Source organism: Suncus etruscus, chromosome 5 (assembly GCF_024139225.1).
Source record: "Suncus etruscus isolate mSunEtr1 chromosome 5, mSunEtr1.pri.cur, whole genome shotgun sequence".
NCBI classification, from domain to species: domain Eukaryota; kingdom Metazoa; phylum Chordata; class Mammalia; order Eulipotyphla; family Soricidae; genus Suncus; species Suncus etruscus.
In genome coordinates this window covers 45334564-45362509 of record NC_064852.1, presented here as the reverse complement: position 1 = coordinate 45362509, position 27946 = coordinate 45334564, and the positions used below count along the sequence as shown (strand labels likewise).

At 35.4% G+C, this 27946-nt stretch overlaps 1 protein-coding gene across 2 annotated transcripts in view; it reads right to left on the bottom strand.

Moving 5' to 3' along the window:
- Positions 1 to 27946, bottom strand: part of ACVR2A (activin A receptor type 2A) — a 116050-nt gene that overhangs the window by 18448 nt on the left and 69656 nt on the right. The window contains exons 3-5 of one of the 2 annotated variants that reach the window (XM_049773005.1): positions 26619 to 26728; positions 25810 to 25964; positions 4908 to 4931 (exon numbers count right to left, since the gene is read on the bottom strand). In XM_049773005.1, the coding sequence (XP_049628962.1) occupies positions 4908 to 4931; positions 25810 to 25964; positions 26619 to 26728 (289 nt within the window). The remainder of the gene's footprint in view (positions 1 to 4907; positions 4932 to 25809; positions 25965 to 26618; positions 26729 to 27946) is intronic. The other variant, XM_049773006.1, reaches the window with a different exon arrangement.

The following is a 27946-nucleotide window of genomic DNA, read 5'->3' as shown; positions in this document are numbered from 1 at the left end:
CCAGAAATAGCAAATTATGGCAATGTCTTAAAAGAATATCTAATTGAAAAAATTATCTATTTTCTCCCAAGACTGGTTAAATAATTTTTCCATTAATCTTACAAATATCCATGACATTCTCAATACATGGATGATACATTAAGTACATAACAACTATAGTTTAAAATGCTAAATTTGAACTGTTCATTCATTCTAATAAACAATTTATGCCTTTGATTGCAATGGCCTTCCAAAATTGCTCAAAATTTATTAAGAGTTCCAGACAACAATCTAGTGGCCACCACAGAGGAAAAGGTATAGCAAATAAAAGATATCTTTTACTACTGCCTTTTTAAATAAATCAAATACAGTATAAAAATAAGAGTATAACATTTACAAATCACAAGGGAGTCCTCCCCAAACAAAGCAGAGTGAGAACTCTTCACTGAAAGCACTCTATCAATCAGTTCAATACCTTCAACTAAAGCAAGGTATTTCAGTATCTTTGGAAAGCTCCCAGAGAAAAAAAATAATAAAAATAATTTTATTACATAATAAAATAATGAGTATTTTAAGGGAAATTAAAATTTCTGGAGCAACAGCAAACATGGCAAGACTAGGCAGGAAAAGCACCTAAGACCTCTGAAAACACAATGTTGCCCTTATATCAATGTATCTCTCTACCTTTCCTCCCCAAATTCCCCCTTTTTTTTTTTTTTTTTTGGTTTTTGGGCCACACCCTGTGATGCTCAGGGGTTACTCCTGGCTATGCGCTCAGAAGTTGCTCCTGGCTTCTTGGGGGACCATATGGGACGCCGGGGGATCGAACCGCGGTCCGTCCTAGGCTAGCGCAGGCAAGGCAGGCACCTTACCTCCAGCGCCACCGCCCGGCCCCAAATTCCCCTTTTAAAGAAAAAGTTTTCAAATGTCTTAAAACCTGTGTTTTAAGTGTTTTTAAACATTTATCAGTCCACTGATACCACTGCAATTTAAAGCGCTGGCTTCTATATTAGAAAGATTCTCAGGGTCAGAGAGAAAGCACAGCAGTGGGGCATTTGCCTTGCATTCAGCCGACACAGGACCGAAGATGGTTCAAATCCCCGCATCCCATATGGTCCCCCAAGCTGCCAGGAGCGATTTTTGAGCTAAGAACCAGGATTAACCCGAGTGCCACTGGGTGCAACCCAAAAACCAAAAACCACCCCCCCAAAAAAAAGATCTTCAACAATAAAAACCTTGAAAGGCACTAAAAAGGAAAAACATGCAATTTTTTCTTCTCAAGTAGATATATCTTTATAGAATGGTTTGATAATCCTATTCATAATACAGTGAGTTAAACTAGAAAACACCAGCAACTAATTCAGGCTCACATTTACTTTTAAAATTTCTAAAAAGTTGTTCTTCCTTCAGCACACAGAAACCATTGAAGTTGATGAACTTGAACAGAATGATTAAGCCAAAGAAACCAGATAGGGTCCATAAAATTACAATTGTTGGTGAAAGTACACTGGAATCTCTAGTAAAGTCTGACAAAATTATAACCTTCCTGCCTCACACCTTATCATTTCATTCAGCAGCAAGAGATTCTACAAATAGGATATATGTTAACAGGAGTGAAGAAACACTAAAAACTATTTTCTAGGAAAATAAAATGACAAAGTTCCCAAAGATTCTGGCTAAAAATATATAAATGTGAAATGTTCAATTCGAAAAACTTTCATAATTTATAAAGGCAAAGATAATTATTTCCCTGTCCTTTACAGAAAAGTTAAAAAAAAATTTTCAAGACAGGGATAACAGAAAAAAATATGTGCAAATAAGAGCAGAAAGCTGAGGAAAAATAACTAGGAAAACCATAATGAATGGTAAATGAAGCCACTCAAACTTTTAATACATCAATATATATGTTAACAATGTTTATCTAGGTAAGTAAGGTACTACACGTTCTCCTAAAAAGTACTCATCACATGGGTACAACTCAGTCAATTCAATACAGATCACATGGGTACAAAATGGGATTTAGATTATTTAGTCCACAGTTCAAATGAATATGCTGGCAGTTCAAATTAATTTATAATAATTTTAGTATAATGCTAGCCTACTTTTAGGATGTACAAAAAAAACCTTATGTTTAGAGGGAATAAAAGGACTGTTTCCAGGGCTGGAGTTGTAGCACAGCAGCAGGGCATTTGCCTTGCACGGGACTGACATAGGTTGGACCTGGGTTCAATCCCCAGCATCCCATATGTCCTTCAAGCCAGGAGCAATCGATTTCTGAGTGCAGAGCTAGTAGTAACCTCTGAGCCCACTGGGTGTGGCCCCCAAAAGAAAAAAAAGACTGTTTCCAAATGCATAGTCCAAATTTCTAAATTACCATTATTTCCATAAATAAATGCCAATAAATTTGGCATTTTATCACAGAACCTTGAAAACACTACTGTCAAAAGTAATAAGAACACTGGTCAATTTTCCAAAAAAAGAGAGAAAGCTCTACAAAGATATATTTAAAGAAGACCAAGGCCAAAGCAATAGTACAATGGGTAAGCCTGTTTGCCTTGCATGTGGCTAAATCAGGTTTGATTTCCAATATCTTTTATGGTCTCCTGAGCATCATCAAGAGAGATCCCTGAGCTTAGAGCCCTGAGCACCTCCTGAGTGTGACACAAAAACAAAAGTCAAAATAAATTCTTAAAGAATATCAACTGAGGGGTGGAGTGGTGGTGCAAGCAGTAGAGCATTTGCCTTGCAAGCACTGACCTAGAATGGACCTCAGTTCAATCCCCAGGTGTCCCATATGGTCCCCCAAGCCAGGAGCAATTTCTGAGCGCTTAGCCAGGAGTACCCCTGAGCGTCACCAGGTGTGGCCCAAAAACAAACAAAAAAAAAAATAAAGAATATCATCTGAAAATATATATTTAAAATACATAAAAGACTGGGTTCAAATAACTATAAAACCTAATTATCTTTATGCCTTTTCTTAGTACTAAAAATCAAGTCCAGGGTCTCATACTTGTAAAGCTTATACTATACTACTGTATAGTATATCCCATACTATATATATTCACATATAAAGTTTATGTATATATGCAATATATAGTATCCATACACACAAAGTTATATCCCAATCCTTCTTTGTTTTAATGAACATTTAATAGAACATTCTATATCATACTTTTCCATTTTTGAATGAAATTCTGAGGACCCTAAATGTACTTTAATATTTAGCTCTTATGCTATAAGCTAAGAATATTAAATGATTTCTAGTTTATTAGTATCATTATAATTACCTGCCCACAAAACTCCCAATACTTGTTATCAGAAATAAACATTTATACCTTTAAAATATATGAACACCTGGAAAAACTAATTCAAACATAAGCTTCATAATGACAGCAACATTCTAAATTATATACAAATTGTAGGTTTGCCCTGGGGTAAATTAACTATAAGGACTACAGAATTCCTAAAGTTTTCCCTAGTTTTCTTGTAAAACCATACAATCTTACTTTAAAAGTATGCGTAAGAACATGGTTCTGAGTACATCATCTCTACAATGATAGGTAAAATTTATGGCACTAGAAAATTTATCACACTGGAGAGTAACCAAGGACAACTGCTGAAAAAAAAGTGCCTCAAACCCAACACCAATATTATTGGCATAATTAATGGAAACCAAAATCAAGGGAAAGCTATAGCAGGTGAAGAGTTGGGGCCAGAATTATAGTACAGCAGGTAAGGTGGTAACGTGTTTGCTTTGTGTGTGGTTGACTCAGGTTCCTTTCCTGGCACCCCAATACGGTCCTGAGCCCCACCATAAGTAAGCCCTGGGCACAAAACCAGGAATAAGCCCTAAGTACAGCTAGGTATGGCCCAGAAACAAAAATCAAAACAAAAAAATAAAGAGTTGTTAAGTAGTTGATTAACATTTGACATACTGAGTTCTGCTTATGACTGGTGAACTCTAATCAAAATAAATCCTTGAGCTTCCAGACAGTATAAGGTTAACATTTCTCCAGTTAGTCCATTTGCTTAAGATGCCAAAGATGAAAGGAACAATGTGAAAAAATATATATAAATATTAAAAGATAAACGGTTTGAGGAGTCAAGAGAGATAACACGTGGATAAAAATAAGTCACAAATCTTGCATATGGCTGACACCATTCAATCTCTGGCACCACATGCTACCCAAGAATTACCAGAATGACCTAAATAATACCTGACACCATAGGACCCAAAGAGCACTGCATCCCTCAGCTGATCACTGAACTATAGGTATGGGCTGGCCAAGAATCAGAGAGGAATAGGGACATCTGAGTACTGCTTGAAAACTCTCTCCCTCAAACAGATAATGGGTTTGATCAAAAAGTCAGTATCCTGTTAAAATCATCATATTGTTATGTAAGCTAATGACATATTAAAATTAACCAATGAGATTTTAAGACCAAAAATATTCTTATTAGATGTTAATTTCTTTTTTCTTTTTCTTTTTTTTTTTTTTTGGTTTTTCGGGCCACACCCATTTGATGCTCAGGGGTTACTCCTGCTAAGCGCTTAGAAATTGCCCCTGGCTTGGGGGGACCATATGAGACGCCGGGGATCGAACCGCAGTCACGATCTTTCCTTGGCTAGCGCTTGCAAGGCAGACACCTTACCTCTAGCGCCACCTCGCCGGCCCCAGATGTTAATTTCTAACCAACTGTTTCTATTTTCCATTTTAGAGAAGTGGCAATAATACCATTAACAATACTTCAAAAGCAAAAGTTATTACTAGGCAAATCAATCATATTTTTAATACTAAATGTGGTTTAAAATAACAAATTTATAAACTATAGGATGCACAATAAAGCAACAGCAGAAAATAAACTAAAATGTTTTATATGCACCCACAAAAGTTCCACAACCATAAACAAACATCAATGCAGCTTACCTCTATCATTATATGAAAGGCGTGCTTGTGAAGAAAAAACACAGGCAAAAGAAATTACGATTTATATCCAGAATGAAATGAAAATGACACATCAGTTATAAAAATGAAGGAAAGAGAATAATGATTAATCTATCTAAAAGTTGTCAAAGATCCAATATATCAAAATTTTAAATTAGAGCACTTTCCAATGAACAAAGGAAAGTTCATATAAAAATATGTAGGATATTATTAATCAGATATGGGGTATAACTGTATGATGAATCTCCCCCAGTTACCATATTCAAAGGAATTCAAACTAGCAAATAAATCAAATAAAGTCTAAATAACTGTTATTTATTTTTCTAAGATGTTGTAGATCTTAAACTTTTAAGGAAAAAAAAAAGGCAATTTGAGAAGATATATACCCTGGAACTGGCTTCTGAACACTAGAGGGCACTATTGCCTTTAAAAAATTAATAGCAGAGCTAAGAAATTTTCAGAGCTAGAATTTCTTAGGTCACTGAGATTTGCTTAATATCTAGGAATTTCCTACTTTGAAAATTGCTTCACTCTCTTTTCATAGAAGGGTCAATAGTAGGACAGAAATGGTTTTCTAGAGCCTATGTGAATGTACACAGCATAATACACTATGGGAAAATAAACAGTAAGAATAAAATCATGAGAATTAAGTAGAACATAAAGACAGACATGGACTAAGTTTTAAAATCTCCTTGACATATAGCAAAAATCAAGAAATAAACCAGTATTCCCATGACAGTAGTCACCCAGTTTTCAGTTTGAGGACATTCAGATACTGACAGACCATGAACGTATTTTTATTTTCCTAGTTTCTCCCAAATAGGTTAAGGGTCTGGTTTTAAAATGAAGGAAAATACTATACATCAAAAATTAAAACTAAGAATCTTATCACTATCTTCTCCAGTTTCCAACTTTCAACAATATTTCGATAGCAAACAATAGCACTGATAAAAAGATTTGACAATTCCTTTATCAGTACCAGTAGTTTAACTAAGATTTCTTCTTTATTTTTTCAGTGATAATGATTAAGAATTATAATCTGACTAACAAAACATCTTAAAAGCACTCCAAAATAAACTCCTTTAAAAGATGTCAATACCAAATGGTTAAATAGACCAGAGCTTCCCAAAGCTTATATGGTATCTCTCACAGGTCCTTCAGGTTTTGTTCTCATACCAGGGCTTTCAGAAATAAAGATGTCACGTAATATCCCTGAGAAAAAAGGTACATACAGCAAGAAGGTGTAAAATATATCATTGTTCCATAAACTTCTAAATAAACTGAGTATGAGAATAAGCTATAAGATGATCCAAACTAAATAAGTCACCAAGAACAAACCTCGATTGATCAAATATTATAAAACAAAACGTTTGAAATGAAGTTTGAAAAAGTTGCCCAAAATAAACAACATAAAGTAAACAAGCCAAACCGTCTGAAATCACAACTGAAAATGTAGCTTGAATATCAAGCACTATAATCGAAAATAACAGTGAAAATCAAATCTGCACATTAATGTCAAGTAATTAAATTGCTCGATGAAAAAGAGACTTCCTGCTTACTCCTTTAGTATATATTGCCAAACATCACTCAAGAATGAATAATATTTTTCCATCTGTTCAATAAATCTTTGAATACCTACTTTAACAGACACAAAATATCTCAGTTCGCATGATATGTCCAATAGTATGAGAAAGGCTAATCAAAGAAGTAAGATAATGAATGAAGAACTTAGAAACTAAGAGTAGTAAGACGGAATTAAGTATCATGAGAACCTGTAAGAAGCAACCTGACTCACAGCTTAAATAAGATATTCCTGAGGAGAGAATCTGTGAGAAATGATGAAGTACAAGAGGGAGGCAGATTAGAAGAAAAATAGCATTGGAAACATCATGTTTCTGGCTTGTGCAACCAACTGGTTCCACTTACCATAAATCAATTTGAGAAAGGAGAGCATTACACTGGACTGTTAAATGTCTCTAGAGGCATTCAGTAGGCAAGCAGAATTATAAAATGGCATAATATAGAAATCTTTCAAGGCATATGGATTTTTATTCACTTATAAGCAATATATACATAAATACAGTAAGTCCTCACTTAACACTACTGAATAGGCTCTTAGGAAATGCTACTTTCAGTGAAATGTCATTTATGAAAAAAGGTCTCAAACAATATTTTGTTAAAATCAACAGGGTCATTTTATCTCACCAATATAATTAAATAGCTGAGGACATGCCACATATAATATGTAATATAAATGTTCTCTTATTATTTAGGCCATTCTAAGATATTTATAAATAATAAATGTATAAAACATGTCTATATATACAATTATAAAATGTTATACTATATTTGAAATCTAATGTTTAGATACCTTATTTAACTTATTAGAATTATTAGAATTATGAAGCAGGATGAATTACCCCTTTACTAAGTATTTGAAAAATGACAAATTATGAATTTATTTCTCTTAGTCATCTAATTACCTTAAATACAAATAACTTTTACAATTGTTACTTTAAAAGAAAACTGTCATTCAGCAGGTTAAAACTCCATAAGAAAACAATACACTATGTATGCAAAGACTAATGTTTCTGAACGAGGCACAACCAGATATATTACATTAATAGATTCAATAATATTTGTACAAATACAAATTATGATTTTAATCAATTCAAAATCCTTTTGTGATGCATCATTTTCTAATACCAACAGTTTCATCTAAGTCCTGAAAGCAAAGCAAAGCAAAACAGAGAGATGATCCCACAGGTGAAGAAGTCACATTCCTGGATGTCTCCTAGGAAGTGGTTAGCACCTCAAATAGTCAACTCTGAGGTAAACCAAAATCTGAAACAGACATAGACAACTCATTCTCCTGTGGGCTACTACTCAGAAGAACCAGGTTTAATAGTCAATGTAAAAAAAATTGATTTAATTTATTTTTATTTATAAATTTACGCAGTATTTTCCTGCAAGTAATATGGGGGAGGAGGGAAACAACAGGGACATCCTATAAATCAATAAATAGTAATGTGGTAAAATGACTGTTTATCAAAAAGATTATATAAAAACAATTTTAAATCTTATGAAAAATCCCCAATGCCAAACTGGACCCTCGCTCAGCTATGAGTGACATATTGGATCTAGAAAGCCTTGGAGAACTCTGGAGCCTTGATTGAGTCACTAGAAAGGTAACAGCAATGCCACCACAGTGCACTGGCTAGAAGACCCCTGAACTCTGACCTAAAGCCTCTGACCAGCTTCCCTCTCCTCCACAGGCCTCATGCAGAATCACTGTAGTTCTGAAACACCCTTTCCTACAGTTCAGGCTCATCCTAAACTTCCTCCCATCTTCTGCTACACCAGGCTGCATGAAGGAGAGACTGTCTCCAACTCTCCTCCATCCACTGATAAGTGGTCAGATCCATGGAACAGGTCCATCACAAGGACCAAGGAGAGAGAAGAATGAGTACCACTCTAGAGTGAACACCCTACTCCTAGGAAAGGTATAAGAAAGGCTCTTTTACAAAGCACAATTTTGGCAAATCCATTTATAAGGGATATTTGAAACAGACTAGATCCTTAGTACTAATACAAGTAAGAGGTGAACATAATCACCCCACCCAAAATAGCTTCTGAGAACACTCATGAGGGGCACATCAGCTGCCTCCACCAAAGAAAGGCGGAGACAGAGAAGTACTGCCACTCTGCTTTATGGTCGTGTCTTCTAGTCAATGATCTCAGCAAAATAAATAGAAAACATCATAATATAAGCATGACATTAGGGAAACAATGCAGGCCAACACCATGCATAGAGAATAAATATGGCAGCTCTGATGACCCAAAAAGTACCAAACACTTATTTAGCCTCTCAGATAAGGAATTTAGAGAAGAATATGGAGGATGTTCATAGAATTCAAAGAAAGCTTGGATCGAGCTGAATGAACCACAAATAAGAATCAAGAGGATATGAAAATAGAAATCAGAAAACTGCAACTGCAAACTAAAATAAAAGTACTGAAAAAATATGGTAGGTAAAAGAAAACTTCACTGGAAAGCTTCTCCAACATAGTAACAGTAGCTGAGGACCAAATCAGTGAACTGGAAGATGAGATGAATAACAACTTCATACAACAGAAGAGTGAAAAAAAAAGCATTAAAATAAATGATCAAACAATGGAAAACATTCTTAAAGAATGTGAACAAATGAAAATAGAAGTCTTTGATAAACTCAACAGAAACAACATAAGAATTACTGGAGTCCAACAGACCTAAGGGGCTAATATCTAAGATAGACAAGGTAATGAGAGAACTTAACAAGAATAAGATATCTAATCCATCAAAAAATGGGGAGAAGAAATGGACACTTCCTCAATGAAGATATACAAAAGGCCAAAAGGCAAATGAAAAATGCTCCACATCACACTAATCATCAGGGAAATGCAAATCAAAACAACAATGAGTTACCATCTCATGCCACAGAGACTGGCACAACATCACAAAGAAAAAGAACAATCAGTATTGGCAGGGTTGTAGGGAGAAAGGAACTCTCATTCACTGGTGGTGGGAATGCCATATAGTGATTCCTCACAAAACTGGAAATTGAACTCCCATATAATCCAGCTATATCACTTCTAGGGATATACACTCTAGGAACACAAAAAAACACAATACAAAAATGCTTCTGCACACCTATAGTCTTTGCAGAACTACTTACAATAGCCAGAATCTGGAAACAACCCAGATGCCTAGCAACAAATGAGTGGCTAAAGAAACTGTGGTGCATATATATACAATGGGATACTATGCAGCTGTCAGTAAAAGTCATAAAATTTTCCTATACATGAAAAGTATTATGCTTAGTGAAATAAGTCAGAGGTTGAGAGATAAACACAGAATATTCTCACTTATTTATGGGTTTTATGAAAAATAAAAGACATTATTGTAATCACACCAAGAGACAATAGAGAGGACTAGAAGGACCGGCCCACAATATAAAGCTTACCACAATGAGTGGTGAGTTTATTTATAGAAATAACTACACTAACAACTATCATGACAACGGTGGTGAGTGAGAGAAATAGAATGCCTGTGTTGAATACAGGCAAAGATGGGGGAGAATGGAGATGGGGGGGAAGGGGACATTAATGGTGAGACAGTTTGCAGAGGTAAAGGGGGGTGTTCCTTTATATAACTGAAACCCAACTACAAACATGTTTGTAATCATGGTGCTTATATAAATTTTAAAAAATACAAGAAAAAAATTTTATTTATGTTGTCTGAACCTCTTTAACCTACTATATATTTTATGGCCACCTAACTATTTGCTAAAACTGGACATTACATTAAAATAATTTCTGGGGCTTGAATGATAAATAGTACAGTGAATAGATAGGGCACATACCCTTTATGTTGCTGATTTGGGTTTGATTTTTGGCAACCCATATGGTCTCTCAAGTCTGCCAGGAATGATCCCTGAGTATGATACCAAATTAAAAAAAAAAAAAACCACCCAGGGGCCAGAACAATAGGGCAGAGGGTAGGGCATTTACCTTGCACGCAGCAGACCTGGGGTGGATCCCTAGCATCCCATATGGTCCTCTGAGCCTGCCAGGAGTGATTTCTGAGTGCAGAGCCAGAAGTAACCTTTGAGTGCTGCTGAGTGCTGCCAAGTGTGACCCAAAAACAAAAACAAAATCACCCACTAAAATAACCTCAATGAATAATAACACTTGGTTATAAATGTCCAAGCTGTACTGACTCTAAGAAGTTACTTCACCTATTTGTGCCTCAGTTTTCTTACCTATAGACTAAAAAAGAACCTGTATTATGGGAGACTAAATATTATATAAACTAGTGTGTGTAATATGTTCTGTGACAGTGTTTGGCACAGTACTCAAAATGAAATATTTCATTAAATTGCAAAATTGTTGATTTGTATATCAATGAGTTCACTAAAAGATTCCTTTGTGAATGATTTTGAAGTCATTACTGTCTACAACACAGTTTTACATTACTTGAACATGTAACATTAGATAAGCATACCAGATATGACTCTTCTCCAAAATACATTTAAAGTTTGGTATCAGACTTCCTCTTCTTTTACTCTATTTGCTGAAAACTATTGAAGAAACTCTTATTCACTTTACCCAACATTTCCAAAATGAAATTCTTATTCTCTTTACCCTGCATTTGCAAAATGCAGTTATATAACCAATCAATCAAATGTTTTTCAACCATTTACATAATTGTGGGATCAAAAGGGCCAACAAAGCTGATTCTTATGCTACTTCTAACTATATTTCCAACCGATGCCTGCTTGGCACTCAAGCATTCAATAAAATAAGTAAAAATAAGACAAACCTAAAGTCTTCCCAGCCTACTAAACTAACAAATAAACTTTTCCTTCTCAGTAATTTAAAGTAGCAGGTAAAGATTTCATAGTAATGAAGTAACTAAGAATTGAAAACACTTGTTAGGATAAGGTTAAGAAAATAAAAAAATAAAAACTCAAGCTCACTTCTCCCATTTCCTTGTCAGACTAGAAATAAACTACCGTATTTTCCGGCGTATAAGACGACTTTTGAACCAAAAAAAAAAGTCAACCAAAAAATCGGGGTCGTCTTATACGCGGAGTATATCCCAAAAAATGTTTCAATATGCCGCTAAACGAAAATTGTCTGAATACTGCCACAAAACGAATTTTCCAACTCGATCCTGCACCAATTACTGCAAGGCTGCTCGGACTGCCTCTCTAACTCAGCCAATCCAAGCAGGCTTTTTATGCATGCAAATTAGACAATGTTCTGGACCCGAATCTACACTGTAAAAAGCCTGCTCAGATTGGCCAGAGTCAGAGAGGAAGTCTATGACAGTATAACCTTTGAACCTTTGCTTGTTGTGATTGGCTCACTGGGGTACATACAGTTGCAGCACAGGAACATTCTGTCTGATACAGTGAATATAGGCCTAAACCTATGTTTTAACTGCAAAATTAGGGGGTCGTCTTCTACGCCCAGTCCACTTATACGCTATGGTATATGGTTGACATTTAATAGTCTCCCTAATAATTATATTTAAACATAAATGTATTTATCAGGATAGTGGTAGACAAGATCCTGCACAGATTTAAAAAAAAAAAAAAACTAAGTCAAGATTTTAAAATTATGGGCCAGAGAGATAGCATGGAGGTAAGGCATTTGCCTTTCATGCAGAAGATGATCAGTTTGAATCCCAGCGTCCCATATGGTCCCCGGTGCCTGCCAGGAGCAATTACTGAACATGGAGCCAGGAATAACCCCTGAGCACTGTCAGGTGTGACCCAAAAACCACACACACACACACGCATTTTTAAGTAAAACAGCTTATGAGAATAACTTCTCGTAAAAGCAAAGTAGAATTATATATAAAACAAGTTGTTTTGGGTCACTGATAAAAAAAAATCATAAACAAAAGTAGAATATAATGGAAGACATGTATAGTAATTAGTTGTCCTACAATAGTTCTTAGGCATATGCAATTTAAAAAAGATGATTCAAGAATAAAAATAGCAAAATCTAAGTCCTAGATCTTAACAGAAATTAACAAACCCTTAGCTCATAAGCATCAAATTCAATACTTCATGAACATAAATTAAGCTTCCAAAATTTCACTTAAAAATACATAAATTAGGGCCCGGAGAGATAGCACAGCGGCGTTTGCCTTGCAAGCAGCCGATCAGGACCAAAGGTGGTTGGTTCAAATCCCGGTGTCCCATATGGTCCCCCGTGCCTGCCAGGAGCTATTTCTGAGCAGACAGCCAGGAGTAACCCCTGAGCACCGCCGGGTGTGGCCCAAAAACCAAAAAAAAAAAAAAAAAAAAAACATAAATTAAGGACTGGAGCAATAGTACAGCAGATAGGGCACTTTCATGCATATTAACATATTAAGCAATGCTGAGTAGCAAACTTATCTAACATATTAAGTACTTGGGCTCAATCCCTGGTACCACATATGGTCCCCAAGCCTATCAGGAATGATCCTTAAGCACAGTAAGACAATGACCTAGCTAATGGACTTTTTAAAACATCTCTACAGGTTAGAAAAATGCATACTTGTATAGGACATATTTTAACAGCAAACAAAAAAACAAATATAGGGCCAAGGGCTAATTTGAAGATTGAAATGCACACGTAGCATGCTTCTGTCCCACATTTAATTCCCAGCAAACATATCATGGTTCCATGCTTGTGATCAATCCCTGAACACAGAGCTGGAGTAGCCCTGCCAGGTGTAGTTCAAATAATAGTAAAAAACAAAATACAAATATTACAAGCACATTAACAGTGGAATAAAAATAAAAATGATCAAAGTGAAAAATTTATCTTCAACAGTCCAAATTAACTGTGATATAAACATTTTAGAGTTTTTAAAAGAATTTTTAAAAGCATATGTATTCAAACAAATGAGATTAATGATAAGTGTCAAAGGATACATACCAACCCGTTAAAAAGCAATTTCAAAAAAGTAATCAAGGAAAAGAACAAACTATTTTATAGTTTTTATATAATTTGTCATGTTACAACAAGCATTAAAAGTATTAAAAAGTATTATTAAATATTATTTTTAAAGAGCAAAAGCAAAAACAAGTTGTATCTGTAAACTAACATCAGCCTGTTTCACAATGAACTTCTAATAGTATTTAATATTTTAATATTAACATATTAAGTACTTAGTGCTTTATTTTCCCACTGCGTTTCCTCAAATGAAGAAAAAGTGTTCTTCCCTTCCTTCCTTCCTTCCTTCCTTCCTTCCTTCCTTCCTTCCTTCCTTCCTTCCTTCCTTCCTTCCTTCCTTCCTTCTTTCCTTTGTTTTGGGGCTATAACCAGTAGAATTCAGGAATTCAGAATTTTTTTTTTTTTTTTTGGTTTTTGGGTCACACCCAGCAGTGCTCAGGGGTTACTCCTGGCTTTACACTCAGAAATCACTCCTGGCAGGCTAGGGGGACCATATGGGATGCCGGATTCGAACCACCGACCTTCTGCATGAAAGGCAAACGCCTTACCTCCATGCTATCTCTCTGGTCCTTGAATTCAGAATTTCTACACTCAGAAATCACTCCTGGCAGGCTTAGAGGACCACAGAAGATGCCAGGGATGGAACCCAGTTCAGCCACATGCAAGGCAAGTGAAATTTCCTATCCCCTGTGCTGTTGCTGACTCCAAAGTAAATTTTCTTAAACTGATTTGGCCACTTTTCTGCTCTCTCACTGAATTTAAGTGAATACATGCACACTCTCAGGTTCAACTGAGCAGTAATCTTAACATTGCATAAAATGGTCACTTAAAATTATTTTTTATTAAGGCAAAATATTTTTGAATGACTAATTGGATATCCTAACTATCAGAAAGCCTTATGTTCTTATCAGACTCAGACCAAATCAGATCAGTCCAAAATGTCATGAAGAACATGGAAACTTTTGATGTAATTATTCAAAAAGTATTAATGTTACAGTATTATAATGCCCATTAAAAATAAACAAAAAGTGGGCCGGAGAGATAGCATGGAGGTAAGGCGTTTGCCTCTCATGCAGGAGGTCATCGGTTCGAATCCCGGCGTCCCATATATATGGTCCTCCCGTGCCTGCCAGGAGCAATTTCTGAGCCTGGAGCCAGGAATAACCCCTGAGCACTGCCGGGTGTGACCCAAAAACCACAAAAAAAAAAAAAAAAAAAAAAAAGTATTAGAGAAGAATATCGGGGGGCTTAAGGCATTTGTATAGCACTGACCCTAGTTCAAATCCTAAGCACCACATATGATCCCCAGAACACTGTCAGATGTCACTTGTGAGCAGAGAGGAAGAAAGAGTTCCAGAAAACAGCCAGATGAGATCCCACAACAAAGCAAACAAAATGAACAAAGAAAAGCCAAGGGACAGACAGTTCAATAGCTGAACAAGGCCTGTGCTCCATCCCCAGACATTTCTCGGACCCTTAAGCAAAATTGGGAGCAATCCCAGAGCTTGAAGCTAAATATGGTCACACCCTCCTATCTTTTCCTCCCTCCTAAAATACAAAAGAAACTAGCTTCGTATTTTGTATTAAATGCAGATCATATCTAGTATTTAAAATTAATTATTTATCAGGTAGATTTTTTTATTACAAGTACAGATCCTACAAGAGGAAATTGCAGCTCATGCATGGTTACAAAAGCAATACAAAGCTTTATTGAAGCCACATAACCCTAACCACAGTAAGTTTTCTGAATTATAGTCAATATATCAAGTCCCTCATACTCAGGATTCACTAGCACTTGAAACACCAGTTTACATTCAGTTTACTCATTGCAACAACTACATGTGGAAAATCTCAGCACAGGCAAAAGTTAAGTGACCTAGGTGATACAAGTTAAAGGTACTTGGAGTTTGTGGAATTGAATAATGGCCTTCTATTATAAACACCTAGAATACTTACATTTATTATATCTCAAAAAAGTCTCAAGGTTTACCTTAAAGCAAAGCCCTACAACAACTAAATATTTATTAGAGTAATCCTTGAACTTATTCAATTATAATCTCAATATTGTAACTCTAAATGCAGTCAATTAAGAAATGTATCCGTTACAGAGCAGTATTACATTCCAATGCATTGTAACATAAAGCAGCAATTACAATCTATATCTTCTCTTCAAGAAGCAATCAAGTGGAAGAAAGGCACTACTTATACACAAATGACTGCACAATTCTCAACTGATACCATTCACCTCACTTAAATGAAGAAGATATAAATGTCTTAACACTATTTTCTGAGTTTTTTTTTTAAGAAGGCTTAATTCTTTTTTTTTTAAAGGTATTGGCTTTACAGTACTATTAATAATGGTTTCTCATGGACATAATTTCAACACCATAAGCATCACCAGTGTACCCATCTACCTCTCCAAGGAAACTGCCTCCACTTCCTCTCACTCACTCTCTGGTATTTTTCAAAGATGATACACAACTAATGCTAATCTATATTATATGGTAGTTATAATGAGTAACAAAAAACAAAAAGGAAGATGAACTATAAAAGACCATATCATATTTCAAGCTTCATATTATTTGCTATGAATTGTGAAAATTATCACAAAAGTAACATGATCAATATGTTAGTAATGTAATCTTTTTGTTTTCAGATAGTGATAGCTGGAAACAAGCTTAGCTACAAAATCACAGAAATAATCTATTCTGGTGCACCAATTTCCAAAACTACAAGATCAGAAAAGAAGTGGTGAATAAACAGGACTTGATAAATGATAGGGTCAAGAACAGGAATAGTAAGTGTCTCCAAGGCTCTCAACCAGGATCACTGGAAATAATACCATGAAAACAATCTTAGAAACATAGTTGTTATGGGTTATAAAGAAAGCATGGCTTAAATTAAAAAAGAGGGCCCGGAGAGATAGCACAGTGGCGTTTGCCTTGCAAGCAGCCGATCCAGAACCAAAGGTGGTTGGTTCGAATCCCGGTGTCCCATATGGTTCCTCGTACCTGCCAGGAGCTATTTCTGAGCAGACAGCCAGGAGTAACCCCTGAGCACCGCTGGGTGTGGCCCAAAAACCAAAAAAAAAAAAAAAAAAAAAAAGAAATTAAAACAGCAACTTTCTTTAATACCTTTAACTATGCAAGTTACTCTAGAATATTTTAATTGGCTACTAAGATCCAAAATTAAAGATGAGATTTATTTATTATTATTTTTTTAAAGATGGGATTTTAAAGTATATACATCCTCTATATCATTTTTTGGGGGGAAAAAAAACAGAAGAAATTATAAACAAGTTGCTGTCCTAAAAAAAATAGTGCTACTGCCAGAACAAGTTTATTAAAGGATATATATGAATATATACCTTAGTACGCCAGCATGCCTCATGGGGGTGATCTTTTATACCCAATAAGAATAAAAGATGGTTAGTGAGACCAAAGGCCAGAGAAACAGAACAGATGTTAAGGAGCTTTGCATGAAGATAACCCTGAAATTCAGATTCAGCAATGCACCACATGGTCATCCAAGAATCTCCAAGTATGGCACTGGAAGCACCCAAAAACTATTAGGGTAACCCAGGGTAATCTCCACATTCTTAGTCCTAGCACTGGACCAGAGAATCTCTAGGGAAGTTCCTTAGGCCTTCTTAGTACTGCAGAAAAAAAGAAAAAACATCAAACTAACAAATGAACACTCTCTCTCTCTCTCTCTCTCTCTCTCTCTCTCTCTCTCTCTCTCTCTCTCTCTCTCTCTCTCTCTCTCTCTCTCTCTCTCTCCCTCTCTCTCTCTCTCTCTCCCTCTCTCTCTCACACACACACATACACACACACACACACACACACACACACACACACACACACACACACACACACACACACCAGAGAATCTCTAAGAAACTTCCTTAGGCCTTCTTAGTACTGCAGAAAAAAAGAAAAAAACATCAGACTAACCAATGAAAACACACACACACACACACACACACACACACACACACACACACACACACACACACACACACACACACACACACACACACCAGAAAATCTCTAAGAAACTTCCTTAGGCCTTCTTAGTACTGCAGAAAAAAAGAAAAAAAACATCAGACTAACAAATGAAAACACACACACACACACACACACACACACACATCCCTAAGCCTTCTGAGTATTGCAGAAAAAATACACATACACCCCAAAATAAAAGAAAAAACATCAGACTAACAAATGAGCATAAAGTATGAAACTTAGGCTCACTTTGCAGAAAATCACAGTAAATTACTTTCAAGTATAGTTTTTATTGCAGAAGAAGGATATTGCAGAATTAAAAAATATATCAAAATCCTTAAAAATTTATGTTTGATAATTTCACATATTTTATATAGCACATACATATCGAACTTACTAGTATCCTCTAGTATACTATATGTTTAGTAAAAATGTAATATAATTATCCAGCATTTATTTTTATCAGTGCTAAAACAAATAGAAGGGGTTGAGCCACACGGAACAATGCTGAGGGCTCACCCCTGGCTCTCTTCTCAAGGTACTATTGGTGGCCTTGAGGAACCATATAGGTTGCCATGGATAAAACCCAGGTCAGTAGCATAAAACAAAAGTAAACTACCCACTATACTATCTGTCTGCCACCCCACCCCCATTGCAATAATTTACCAAAACAAAAACGCAATTAAGTAGTTTTGCAGACTGAATTTTCAAAATTTTTCACCAAAGTTGAAACATAAAATTAGAGCCAGAGAAATAGTACAAGCAGGTAGGGCACTTGCCTGCACTAGCTCACTCTGGTTTAATCCCCAGCAAAATATATGGTCCCAGGTTCCAGCAAAAGTGATGGCAAAATCAGGAATAAGCCCTGAGCACCTCCAGATGTGGCCCCAAACCAAGCAAAATTCCCTAAAATTATATTCTGAGACACTAACATTATATAAATAGAATTCCAGATAGATGACAATTCCCCTTTTCCAAAACAGTTTCTGAGAGAAGGAAAATGTAAAGTCAGACATGTACCATTCTAGGTCACAAAATCAAGAAACTTTTAAAGTATTCCTTCTTTGAAGTAATTCATACAATTCAAGCGAACAAGCACTGAGCAATGCAAATATTACATAAATGTGTACAATTGTAATCACTATAATAACTACATAAAAACAGAGATGAAGACTTATTAGATTCTTTACTTTTATTTATTTATAAACATGGTCGATTTTTTTGGATTTCTAAATCCTTAAATGACAAGAACTTTAAAGTTACCTCAATTTAAGTTTGCTTTAAAAATACATACAGCTATACTTCATATTTGCATATTCAATACAAATACAATATATTACATTTTGTACACAAATCAATCTTAACAATGAAATTACATTATTTTTAAAGTTATATTAATGATCATAATAATTTTAATATTATTTTCACATGCTCCTTTTAACACTAATCTAAGTTAAGGTAATACCAAAATTGGTAACACCAATTAAGATCCTATCTACATGTAAATACTACATAAATATTTAGATACTATCTAAATATGCATATGTAGATACTACATAATATCAGTAGAATATAAAATATCTTATAAACACATAATTAGGAAGTTTTTATATTAAAATATCTTAAATATATCATTTTTCATTACTTTTTACAATTAGGTTTATTATATCTCTATTTAAGCACCATGATTACAAACATATCTGTAGTTGGGTTTCAGTTATAAAAAAGAACAACTCCCTTTACCACGCAACATTCTTACCACCAATGTCCTCAAATCCCTCCTCCCAATATCTCTGTCTGTATTGGAGACAGGCATTCTATTTCTCTCAACTTACTACCATTGTCATGATAGTTGTCAATGGAATTATGTCTCGAACTGAACTCACTACTCTTTGTGGTAAGACTCAAGACTCATACTGTGGGCCAGTCCTTCCAGCCCTCATCTCTATTGTCTCAGAGTATTATTACAATAATGTCTTTTATTTTTCTTAAATCCCATATAATTGAAAGTATTCTGTGTTTATCTAACACTGACTTATTTCACTCAGCATAAGTTTCCATGACATCCATGTATAGGAAGTTTTCATGACTTCATTTTTACTGATGGCTGCATTAGTCATTCATCTGTTGTCAGGCATCTGGGTTGTTTCCAGATTCTAGCTATTGTAAATAAACACTGCATTGAATACAGGTATGCAGGAGGCATTTTTGTACTGTGTTTTTGTGTTCCTAGGGTATAAATGTAGGAGTGGTATAACTGGATCATTTGGAAGCTCAATTTCCAGTATTGTGAGGAATCTCCAGATGGCATTCCCACCAGCAGTGAATGAGAATTCCATTCTCCTCATATCCCCACCAACACTGACTATGTTTTTGTGATATGTGTCAGTCTCTGTGGCATGAGATGTTATATCAATGGTTGTTTTGATTTGCATCTTTCTGATGATTAGTGATGTGTGGCACTTTTTCATGTGCCTTTAGTACAAATGTATACCTTTATTGAGAGTCTTTTTAATTCTTCTCCCCATTTATCGATGGAGTTATATGTCTTTTTCTTGCTAAGTTCTTTCAGTATCTTGTATATCTTAAATATTAGCCCCTTATCTGATGGCTATTGGGTGAATAGTTTCTCCCAGTCTGTGGTTGGCTGTGTATCCTAGAAATTATTTCCTTTGAGGTGCAGAAGATTCTCAACATATTATAGTCCCATTTTTTTTTTTAATCTCTGCTTCCATTTGTTTGGACAATGGTATTTCATCCTTGAAGATGCCTTTAGTCACAATGTCATGGAGTGTTTTACCTATGTGTTCTGTATTTCTTATGGTTCAGGTCTGATACTGAGGTATTTAATCCATTTGTTTTTGATCATTGTGCATGGTGTTAGATGGAGATGTGAGTGGCTTTTTTGCGTGTGGCTGACCAGTTGTCCCAATATCACTGTTGAAGAGGCTTTTTTGCTCCATTTTGCATTTCTTGCCCCTTTATCAAATATTATTTGAGTGTAAGTCTGGGGAACATTCTCTGAATACTCAAGTCTATCTCACTGATCTGAGGGTCTATCTTTATTCCAATTCCATGCTGTTTTAATGACTACTGCTTTGAAGTATGATTTAAAGTTGGGGAAAATGATACCTGCCATCTTCTTTTTCCTCAGGGTTGCTCTAGCTGTCATGGCTGTTTATTGTTCCAAATAAATTTCAAAAGTGCTTGATCCACTTTTTGAAGAATCCATAGGTATCCTTAGAGGAATTGCATTAAATCTGTACAATGCTTTGGGGATTACTGCCATTTTTAAAATGTTAATCCTCCAAATCCATAAACAAGGTATGTGTCTCCATTTCCTTGTGTCCTCTTTTCTTGAAGCAGTATTTTGTAGTTTTCTTTGCAGAGGTCCATGGCCTCTTTAAGTTGACTCCAAAGTATTCTGTGGCAATAATGTGAATGGGATTGTTTTTTAATGTCCACTTCTTTTCGATCATTATTGGTGTTTAAGAATGCCATTGATTTTTGTGTGTTAATGTTATCACCTGCCACTACGTTATTTGAACCTATTGTGTATAAAAGGTTTTGGTAGAGTCCTTTTGGTTCTCTAAATATAGTAGTATGTCATCTGCAAACAGTGAGAGCTTGACTTCTTCCTTTCCTATCCGAATGCATTTAATATCTTTTTCTTCCTAATTGCTATGGCAAATATTTCCAGTACTATGTTGAATAGGAGTGTTGAGAGGAGGCAGCCTTGTGTTGTACCGGATTTTAGAGCAGGGGTCGCAAACTCGCGGCCCTCTGTACAACATTTTGTGGCCCTGCCCTAGGCCTAGAGGAATCTTTTTTTGTTTTGTTTTGTTTTAGTTGTTTGGGTCACACCCCCCAATGTTCAAGGTTTACTACTGACTTTGCACTCAAGGATCACCCAACTTTGCCTCTAGCGGCTCCCGGGTAAATTGAGTTTGAGACCCATTTTAGAGGAAAGCCTTTTAGTTTAATCCCCATTGAGAATATTTGCCATTGACTTGTGGTAAATGGCCTTGACTATATTGAGTAAAGTTCCTTCTATTCCCATCTTATTGAGAGTTTTTATCATAAATGGGTGCTGAATCTTATCAAATGCTCTCTCCACATCTATTGATATGATCATATGGTTTTTATTTATCCTTTTGTTGATATAGTGTATTATGTTGATTGATTTACCTATGTTAAATCATCCTTGCATTCCTAGAATGAATCCTATTTGGTCATGGTGTATGACCCTTTTGATGAGGGGTTGGAATCTATTAGCCAGGATTTTGTTGAAGATCTTTCCATCTGTGTTCATCAGGGATATTAGTCTGTAATCTGTTTTTTTTTTTTTTTTTTTTTTTTTGCAGCATCTCTGCCTGGTTTTGGTATTAGGGTAATGTTAGCTTCATAAAACTATTTGGGAGTTATCCTGTTTCTTCAATTTCAAGAGTTTGAAAAGGATTGGTAGTATTTGAAAGGTTTGAAAAGAATTAGTGAATCCATATGAGTCTGGGCTTTTGTTTTGGGGAAGACTTTTGATTAGCCTTTTAATTTCCTCAATTGTGATGGGTCTGTTTAGATATGCTAGATCATCCTGATTCAACCATATATATAAGATTCTAAGAGTAAAAGAAATTATCCATTTTTCCCCATTCCCATGCTTTGTGGGATAGAGTTTCTCAAAGTAGACTATGATTATCCTTTGAATCTTTGTATTATCTGTAGTGATTAGTATCTGTAGTAAATGTAGTATCATTTCTAATTCAATTTATTAAGTTACACTCTGTCCCTTTCTTTGTGAGTTTACCTAGTGGCTTATCTTGTTTTGTTTTGTTTTTTCCGAAGAACCAACTTTTGCTTTCGTTGATCTTTCCGATTGTTCATGGGATTTCCATTTCATTGGTTTCTGCTCTAAACTTTGTTATCCTTCTGCCTACTTATTTTTAGTTCATTTTGTGATCATCTTCTAATTTTTAAGTGGTGTCATTAAGCTATTTATATAGGCCCCTTCGTCTATACTGACATATGCTTGCAAAGCTATAAATTTTTTCTCTTAGTACCGCTTTTGCTATGTCCTACAAATTCTGACAATTTGTGCCTTCATTTGCATTTGTTTCCAAGAATCTTTTGATTTCCTCTTTGATTTAATCTCTGATTCACTGGTTGCTCAGTAGTGAGCTGTTTTATTTCCAGATATTAAAGTTTTTCTTCTGTGTCCCTTTGTAGTTCACTTTTTTGGGGGGGAGAAGGGGGGAGCATACTCAGTGAAGCTCAGGGGTTACACCTGGCTATGTGCTCTGAAATCAATCCTGGCTTCGGGGACCATATGGGATGCTGGGGGATTGATCTGCAGTCCTGAGTAAGCAGCGTGCAAGGCAAATGGCCTACCACTGCACCGTCATTCCGGCCCCTGTAGTTCACTTCTAATTTCAGTGCATTGTGATTAGGGAAACTAGTCTGTACAGTTTCTATCCTCTTGATTTTATGAAGGTATGCTTTTTGAGCAAGCTTGTGCTCTATCTGCAGAATGACCCATGTGCATTGGAGAAGAATGTGTATCCAGTTTTCAGGGGAATAGAGTGATTTCATTTATTTATATATATAAATATATATATGCACACACATACACACACAGACACACACACACACCTACTAGTCTACTTTCTTCCATTTCTCTTTTCAGAGCGAGTATATTCTTCTGGGTTTCAGGCTGGTTGACCTACAAGGGGTGACAGGGCGGTATTGAAGTCTCCCACTATTTTTGTGCCATCTAATATTAATATGGCCACTCCAGATTTCTTAAGGGAGTTGTTTGCTTAGATGACTGTCACCAACCTTTGATTTTGAATCTATGTTTGTTCTGACTATTCAGATGTGTTTCTTGTAGGCAGCAGAATGCTGGAGTCAGTTTTTTGATCCAATTTGTTATGTGTCACTTCACTGGTGCATTTATTCCATTGACATTGAGAGAAGTAAGTGTCATCGAATTTATTGTCATCTTTACATAGGAGTTTGGCATGTCTTTTGGTCTGCCTTGTCTTAAAGTCGACCTTTTCTTTTTTTCTTCTAAGGCTGGTTTTGAATCTGTAAATTTTCTGAGCTTTTGTTTATCTATGACTATGAACACTTCCTTCAAACCTGAAAACGAGTCTGGCTGGGTATAGGAGTCTAGGCAAAGCATTCATTTCACTGAGTTTTGTCATTATATCCCACCACTGCCTTCTGGCCTTGAGGGTTTCTTGTGACAGGTCTGCTGTAAATCTTTGATGTATTTTCCCTTTTGGATCTTGCTGATATTAGTATTCTATCCCTGTCTTTGGGATTCGTCATTTTGACTAGGATGTGTTTTGGGGTACTTTTTTTTGGGGGGGGGGTCTCCATTAGCTGGTACTCTTGGGGCATGCAGATTTGGTTGCATGTACTCTGGGAGTTTCTCTACAATGATTTCCTTGACTGTTGATTCTTCCTGGGGATTTTCTTTCTGGGTGCCGGGGACTCCAATATTTCTCACATTGTTTCTGTTGAATTTATCAAACACTTCTATTTTCATCTGTACACATTCTTGAGAATTTTATCCTTTGATCATTTGTTTTAAGGCTCTTTTCTATTCTCTTTTGTTGTTTGGAGTTGTTATGCACCTCATCTTCTAGCTCACTGATTTTGTCCTCAGCTGCTGTCACTCTATTGAAGAGGCTTTCCAGTGAGGTCTTCATTTCACCTACCAAGTTTTTCAGTCCTGTTATTTCAGTTTGTAGTTTTCTGATTTCTATTTTCATATCCTCTTGATTCTCATTTGTGGTCAGCTCAATCCATGCTTTGAGTTCTATAAACATCCTCCATATTTCTTCTCTGAAGTCCTTATCTGACAGGCTAAATAAAATAAGTGTTTGGCACTTTCAGTCATCAGAGCGCCATTCTCATTCTCTATGCATGGTGTTGGCCTGTAGTTTTTCCCCAATGTCATGCTTGTAGTGTGGTGTTTTCTACGTTATGCTGGGCTTCATTGAAGGAGATATGCATGACTGGGAAGCAAAGCAGAGTGACCATATTCTTCTGCCTCTCCTTGGTGCTTGGGACTGCGCCCCTCTGTTGTAGTGCCCTCGGGAACTCTTCTGAGTGGGGTGGTTCAAGGCCATCAGAGGCCATTCAAAATATCTCCCATGTGCCAAAGCACATGGCAGGGATCTACAGTTAAGTTTTAAAAAAGTTAAAATACGTTCCCTATACAAAATTGTGCTTACCACTATTCTCTAACAATGAACAGGTATTTTATGTTGATTCTCCACATACATATCAAACAAAGATTAAGCAGATCAATTATCTAATTCTAACAGACTGCTAGAAATACTGACAAAGATGTGCTCTGCAAATAAAGCTGAAGGGAAACAAATTTTTTTAGGCATTAAATTATAGGCCTTTACCATTGTCTTGTATCAAATTTTAACCATTAGTCCTACAAGTATTAGGGAAACAAAGTTAAACCAAGAGATCCAAAAGGTAAGAAACACAAAATATATAGATTAGAAATGCCTCAAGCAAATACAACCTAAACTTAGTAGCTCTCCTGCCATCTATAGAACATGAACTATTTATATTAAAAGTCTGAATAAAGCACTGGACCAACTATCTATATTACAAGATAATGAGGAAAATTTCCTGCTACCCTCCACACCATATAAATATATGTATATTATATATACCATATAAATATATATACATAATAAGTTATAATATAATATAATATAATTAATATAATATAATATATATTAGAGGGACCAGGAGTGCAAATCAAAGACAATGAAATGTTTCTAGCCTTCAGAATATACATCTTATGTTGAAAAAAAAAAAGTATTTTGGACCTATCAATAACAAATGAGAGGTCATGCTTTTACTATTCTTCACAAATATTTTCATGGATAAATTTTCACTCATCTTTGTGAAACAGAATTTTCCTTTCCATGTTTTCTTGGTTAATTATTAGATCTCTCCTCTGCTTAAAAGAATGTCTGGCAAATAATCTCAAACAACAAGCTCAAAGATTTAACAAATGAAGGAGAGAATCAAAGAGAAAGGATTATATCACTTCTCCATCACTGATTACTATCCATGAAACAAAGCAAAATGTAACTTATATCTTATTATAATGAACATAAAACTCTCCAAAGAATAAGGATGAGAATGACATTTATTTTACTTTTACTCAACCCTTAAGGAAAAGTGCTTAGGTCAAAGCAAATTAGTAATTTTTCATAATTAGTTTTATAAATCTCAATAATAAACATTTAAAATTAACTTCAAATATAATAGTAACAACAATTGGTTTTCACCACTGTACTATTCCTTTAAAATAAAACATAAAACAACAAAAAGAACAAGACAATTACTTACTTGAGTTGGGACAAGTACAGGAGGGTAGGCCATCTTATGATGTCTGTACACCCAAAATGCACAAATCACAATCCCTGCAATTAACATAAGTGGCACCAAGGAATAGAGCAAGATGTTATAATAGGGTGGCTTAGGTGTAACTGGATTCGAAGTAGCTGTGAAAAGGAAGAGAGGAAAGCTCAATTATATATGGTATTTAAAATAATTGCACAAAGAAATATAATAGTCTAAAAAGAAATTGTCTCAAACACCCTTGGCCCCAGAGTATAGTGAGGAGAAGGAAAGAAACTGAGTGGAGGAGGAGAAACACAAATATGAAATGACGGGGGCCAAGGGCGAAGAGGTCTCAGGTGCATTGATGGTGTTAGAAAAGGAGAAAACTAAATACCCAAGCCAAAAGCAACAACAATGAAATCAAGAGACCCAAACTTCAACAATGTATACTTAAAATGGGCCTGTTATACTGGCAAGCTTGGGGGCAAAGGGTGGTGGCCTGGGATACACTTGGAGAAAATTGGTGAAGGAAGGTTGGCACTGGTGGTGGGATTGGCCCTGATTCATTCTATGTCTGAAACCCAACTATGAAGGACTTTGTAAATCAAAATGATTTAAATAAAATAAAATTTAATTAAAAAAATAAAGAAACCTCAGAATTGCTTCACAAAGTTCCAAAGTCAATATTTATTCTTATGTCAAATTTTAGAAGTAAAATAAGAACAGAAAAAGGCAGAAATTAATTATCAAGACAACTATGCTTTATTTTCAATGCATTACTTGAACAGAACTATATGTCTTCCCTGTATACTTACGCTGTGTGACTTCTGTTTCAGGAAAATAAGCAAACCTTTCATTACACATATTGCCTTCACAGCAACAAAAATAAACTTCAGGGCTGTCTTTTTTTTCTATACAATCAGTCCTATTAAAAAAACAAAAGGAATTTAAAAATTAGCAGTATAATACTAAATTATATGTTTTGCCAAATTTCTTCACAAAGATAAAATAAGTATATTATTCTCAGCCACTGTCAAGATTTTTATTAACAATCAATAATTAAGTCTTAAAAGCCAAATATGTTTTTGATTGTTATTAAATCTCATTAGAAAAAAATAAAGAGCTGGTTTTACATTAATAACTTTGGTTTCTTGGGACTATTTCTTTAATATGGTTGCTAGAGATCTAGGCAATCATTTTTTTAATTATTAGAAAAGTTTAATAAAAATTATAAAAGGCAAAAAAATAATTTGTTCTCAATGTGCTTTTTTTTACACAGCTTACCCCTTTCTTAAATGTAAAATTTAAAAACAAGGACCCAGAGAGAAAATAGAGCTTGTAAAGTATTTACTTATACGTATGACCAACCCTAGTTCCAATCCTGGCACCACTGAGGCCTCCAGGAGAAGGCCTAGAGCATACAACCAGGATAAAAGTCAAAGCACAACTTCAGGCCAAAACCAAAAAAACTAAACATAATGTATTGAACTATTTGCATGAAAAATAAATGCATACCTATGAATCTATTATACCTTAAATACATGCATAAAATTATGCAAGCTAATTATCACATAATACAGTGGTATCTCAATTTTTTTTTTTTTTTTTTTTTTTTTTTTTTTGGTTTTTGGGTCACACTCAGCGGTGCTCAGGGGTTACTCCTGGGTCCACACTCAGAAATTGCTCTTGGCAGGCTTGGGGGACCATGTGAGATGCTGGGATTTGAACCAATGACCTTCTGCATGAAAGGCAAACGCCTTACCTCCACCATGCTATCTCTCCAGCCCGGTATCTCAATATTAAAAACATAAAAAGATCCAGAAATTGAGAGTGTGATTTTTGTAGCAATAATTTTTAAATTTCACGAAAACAATATAATAATCAGTTAAGAAAAAAATACAGGAATCAGTACTCAAAATGGAGTCTGATTGGATTAAAACAATCAGTAAGAATATCAATAAAAATTTTTGAAGGTAATCAATAAAATCAAGAAGGCAATATTAGCATTAAGGTGAATGAATACCTTCATTTACCTCAGTGACTCAATTCCTGGTATCACATGGTCTCCAGAGCATCGCAGGGTACGGCTCTGGAGGATCTCAAGCATGTACACATATGTGTGTGTCTGTGTGTATCTATGAAT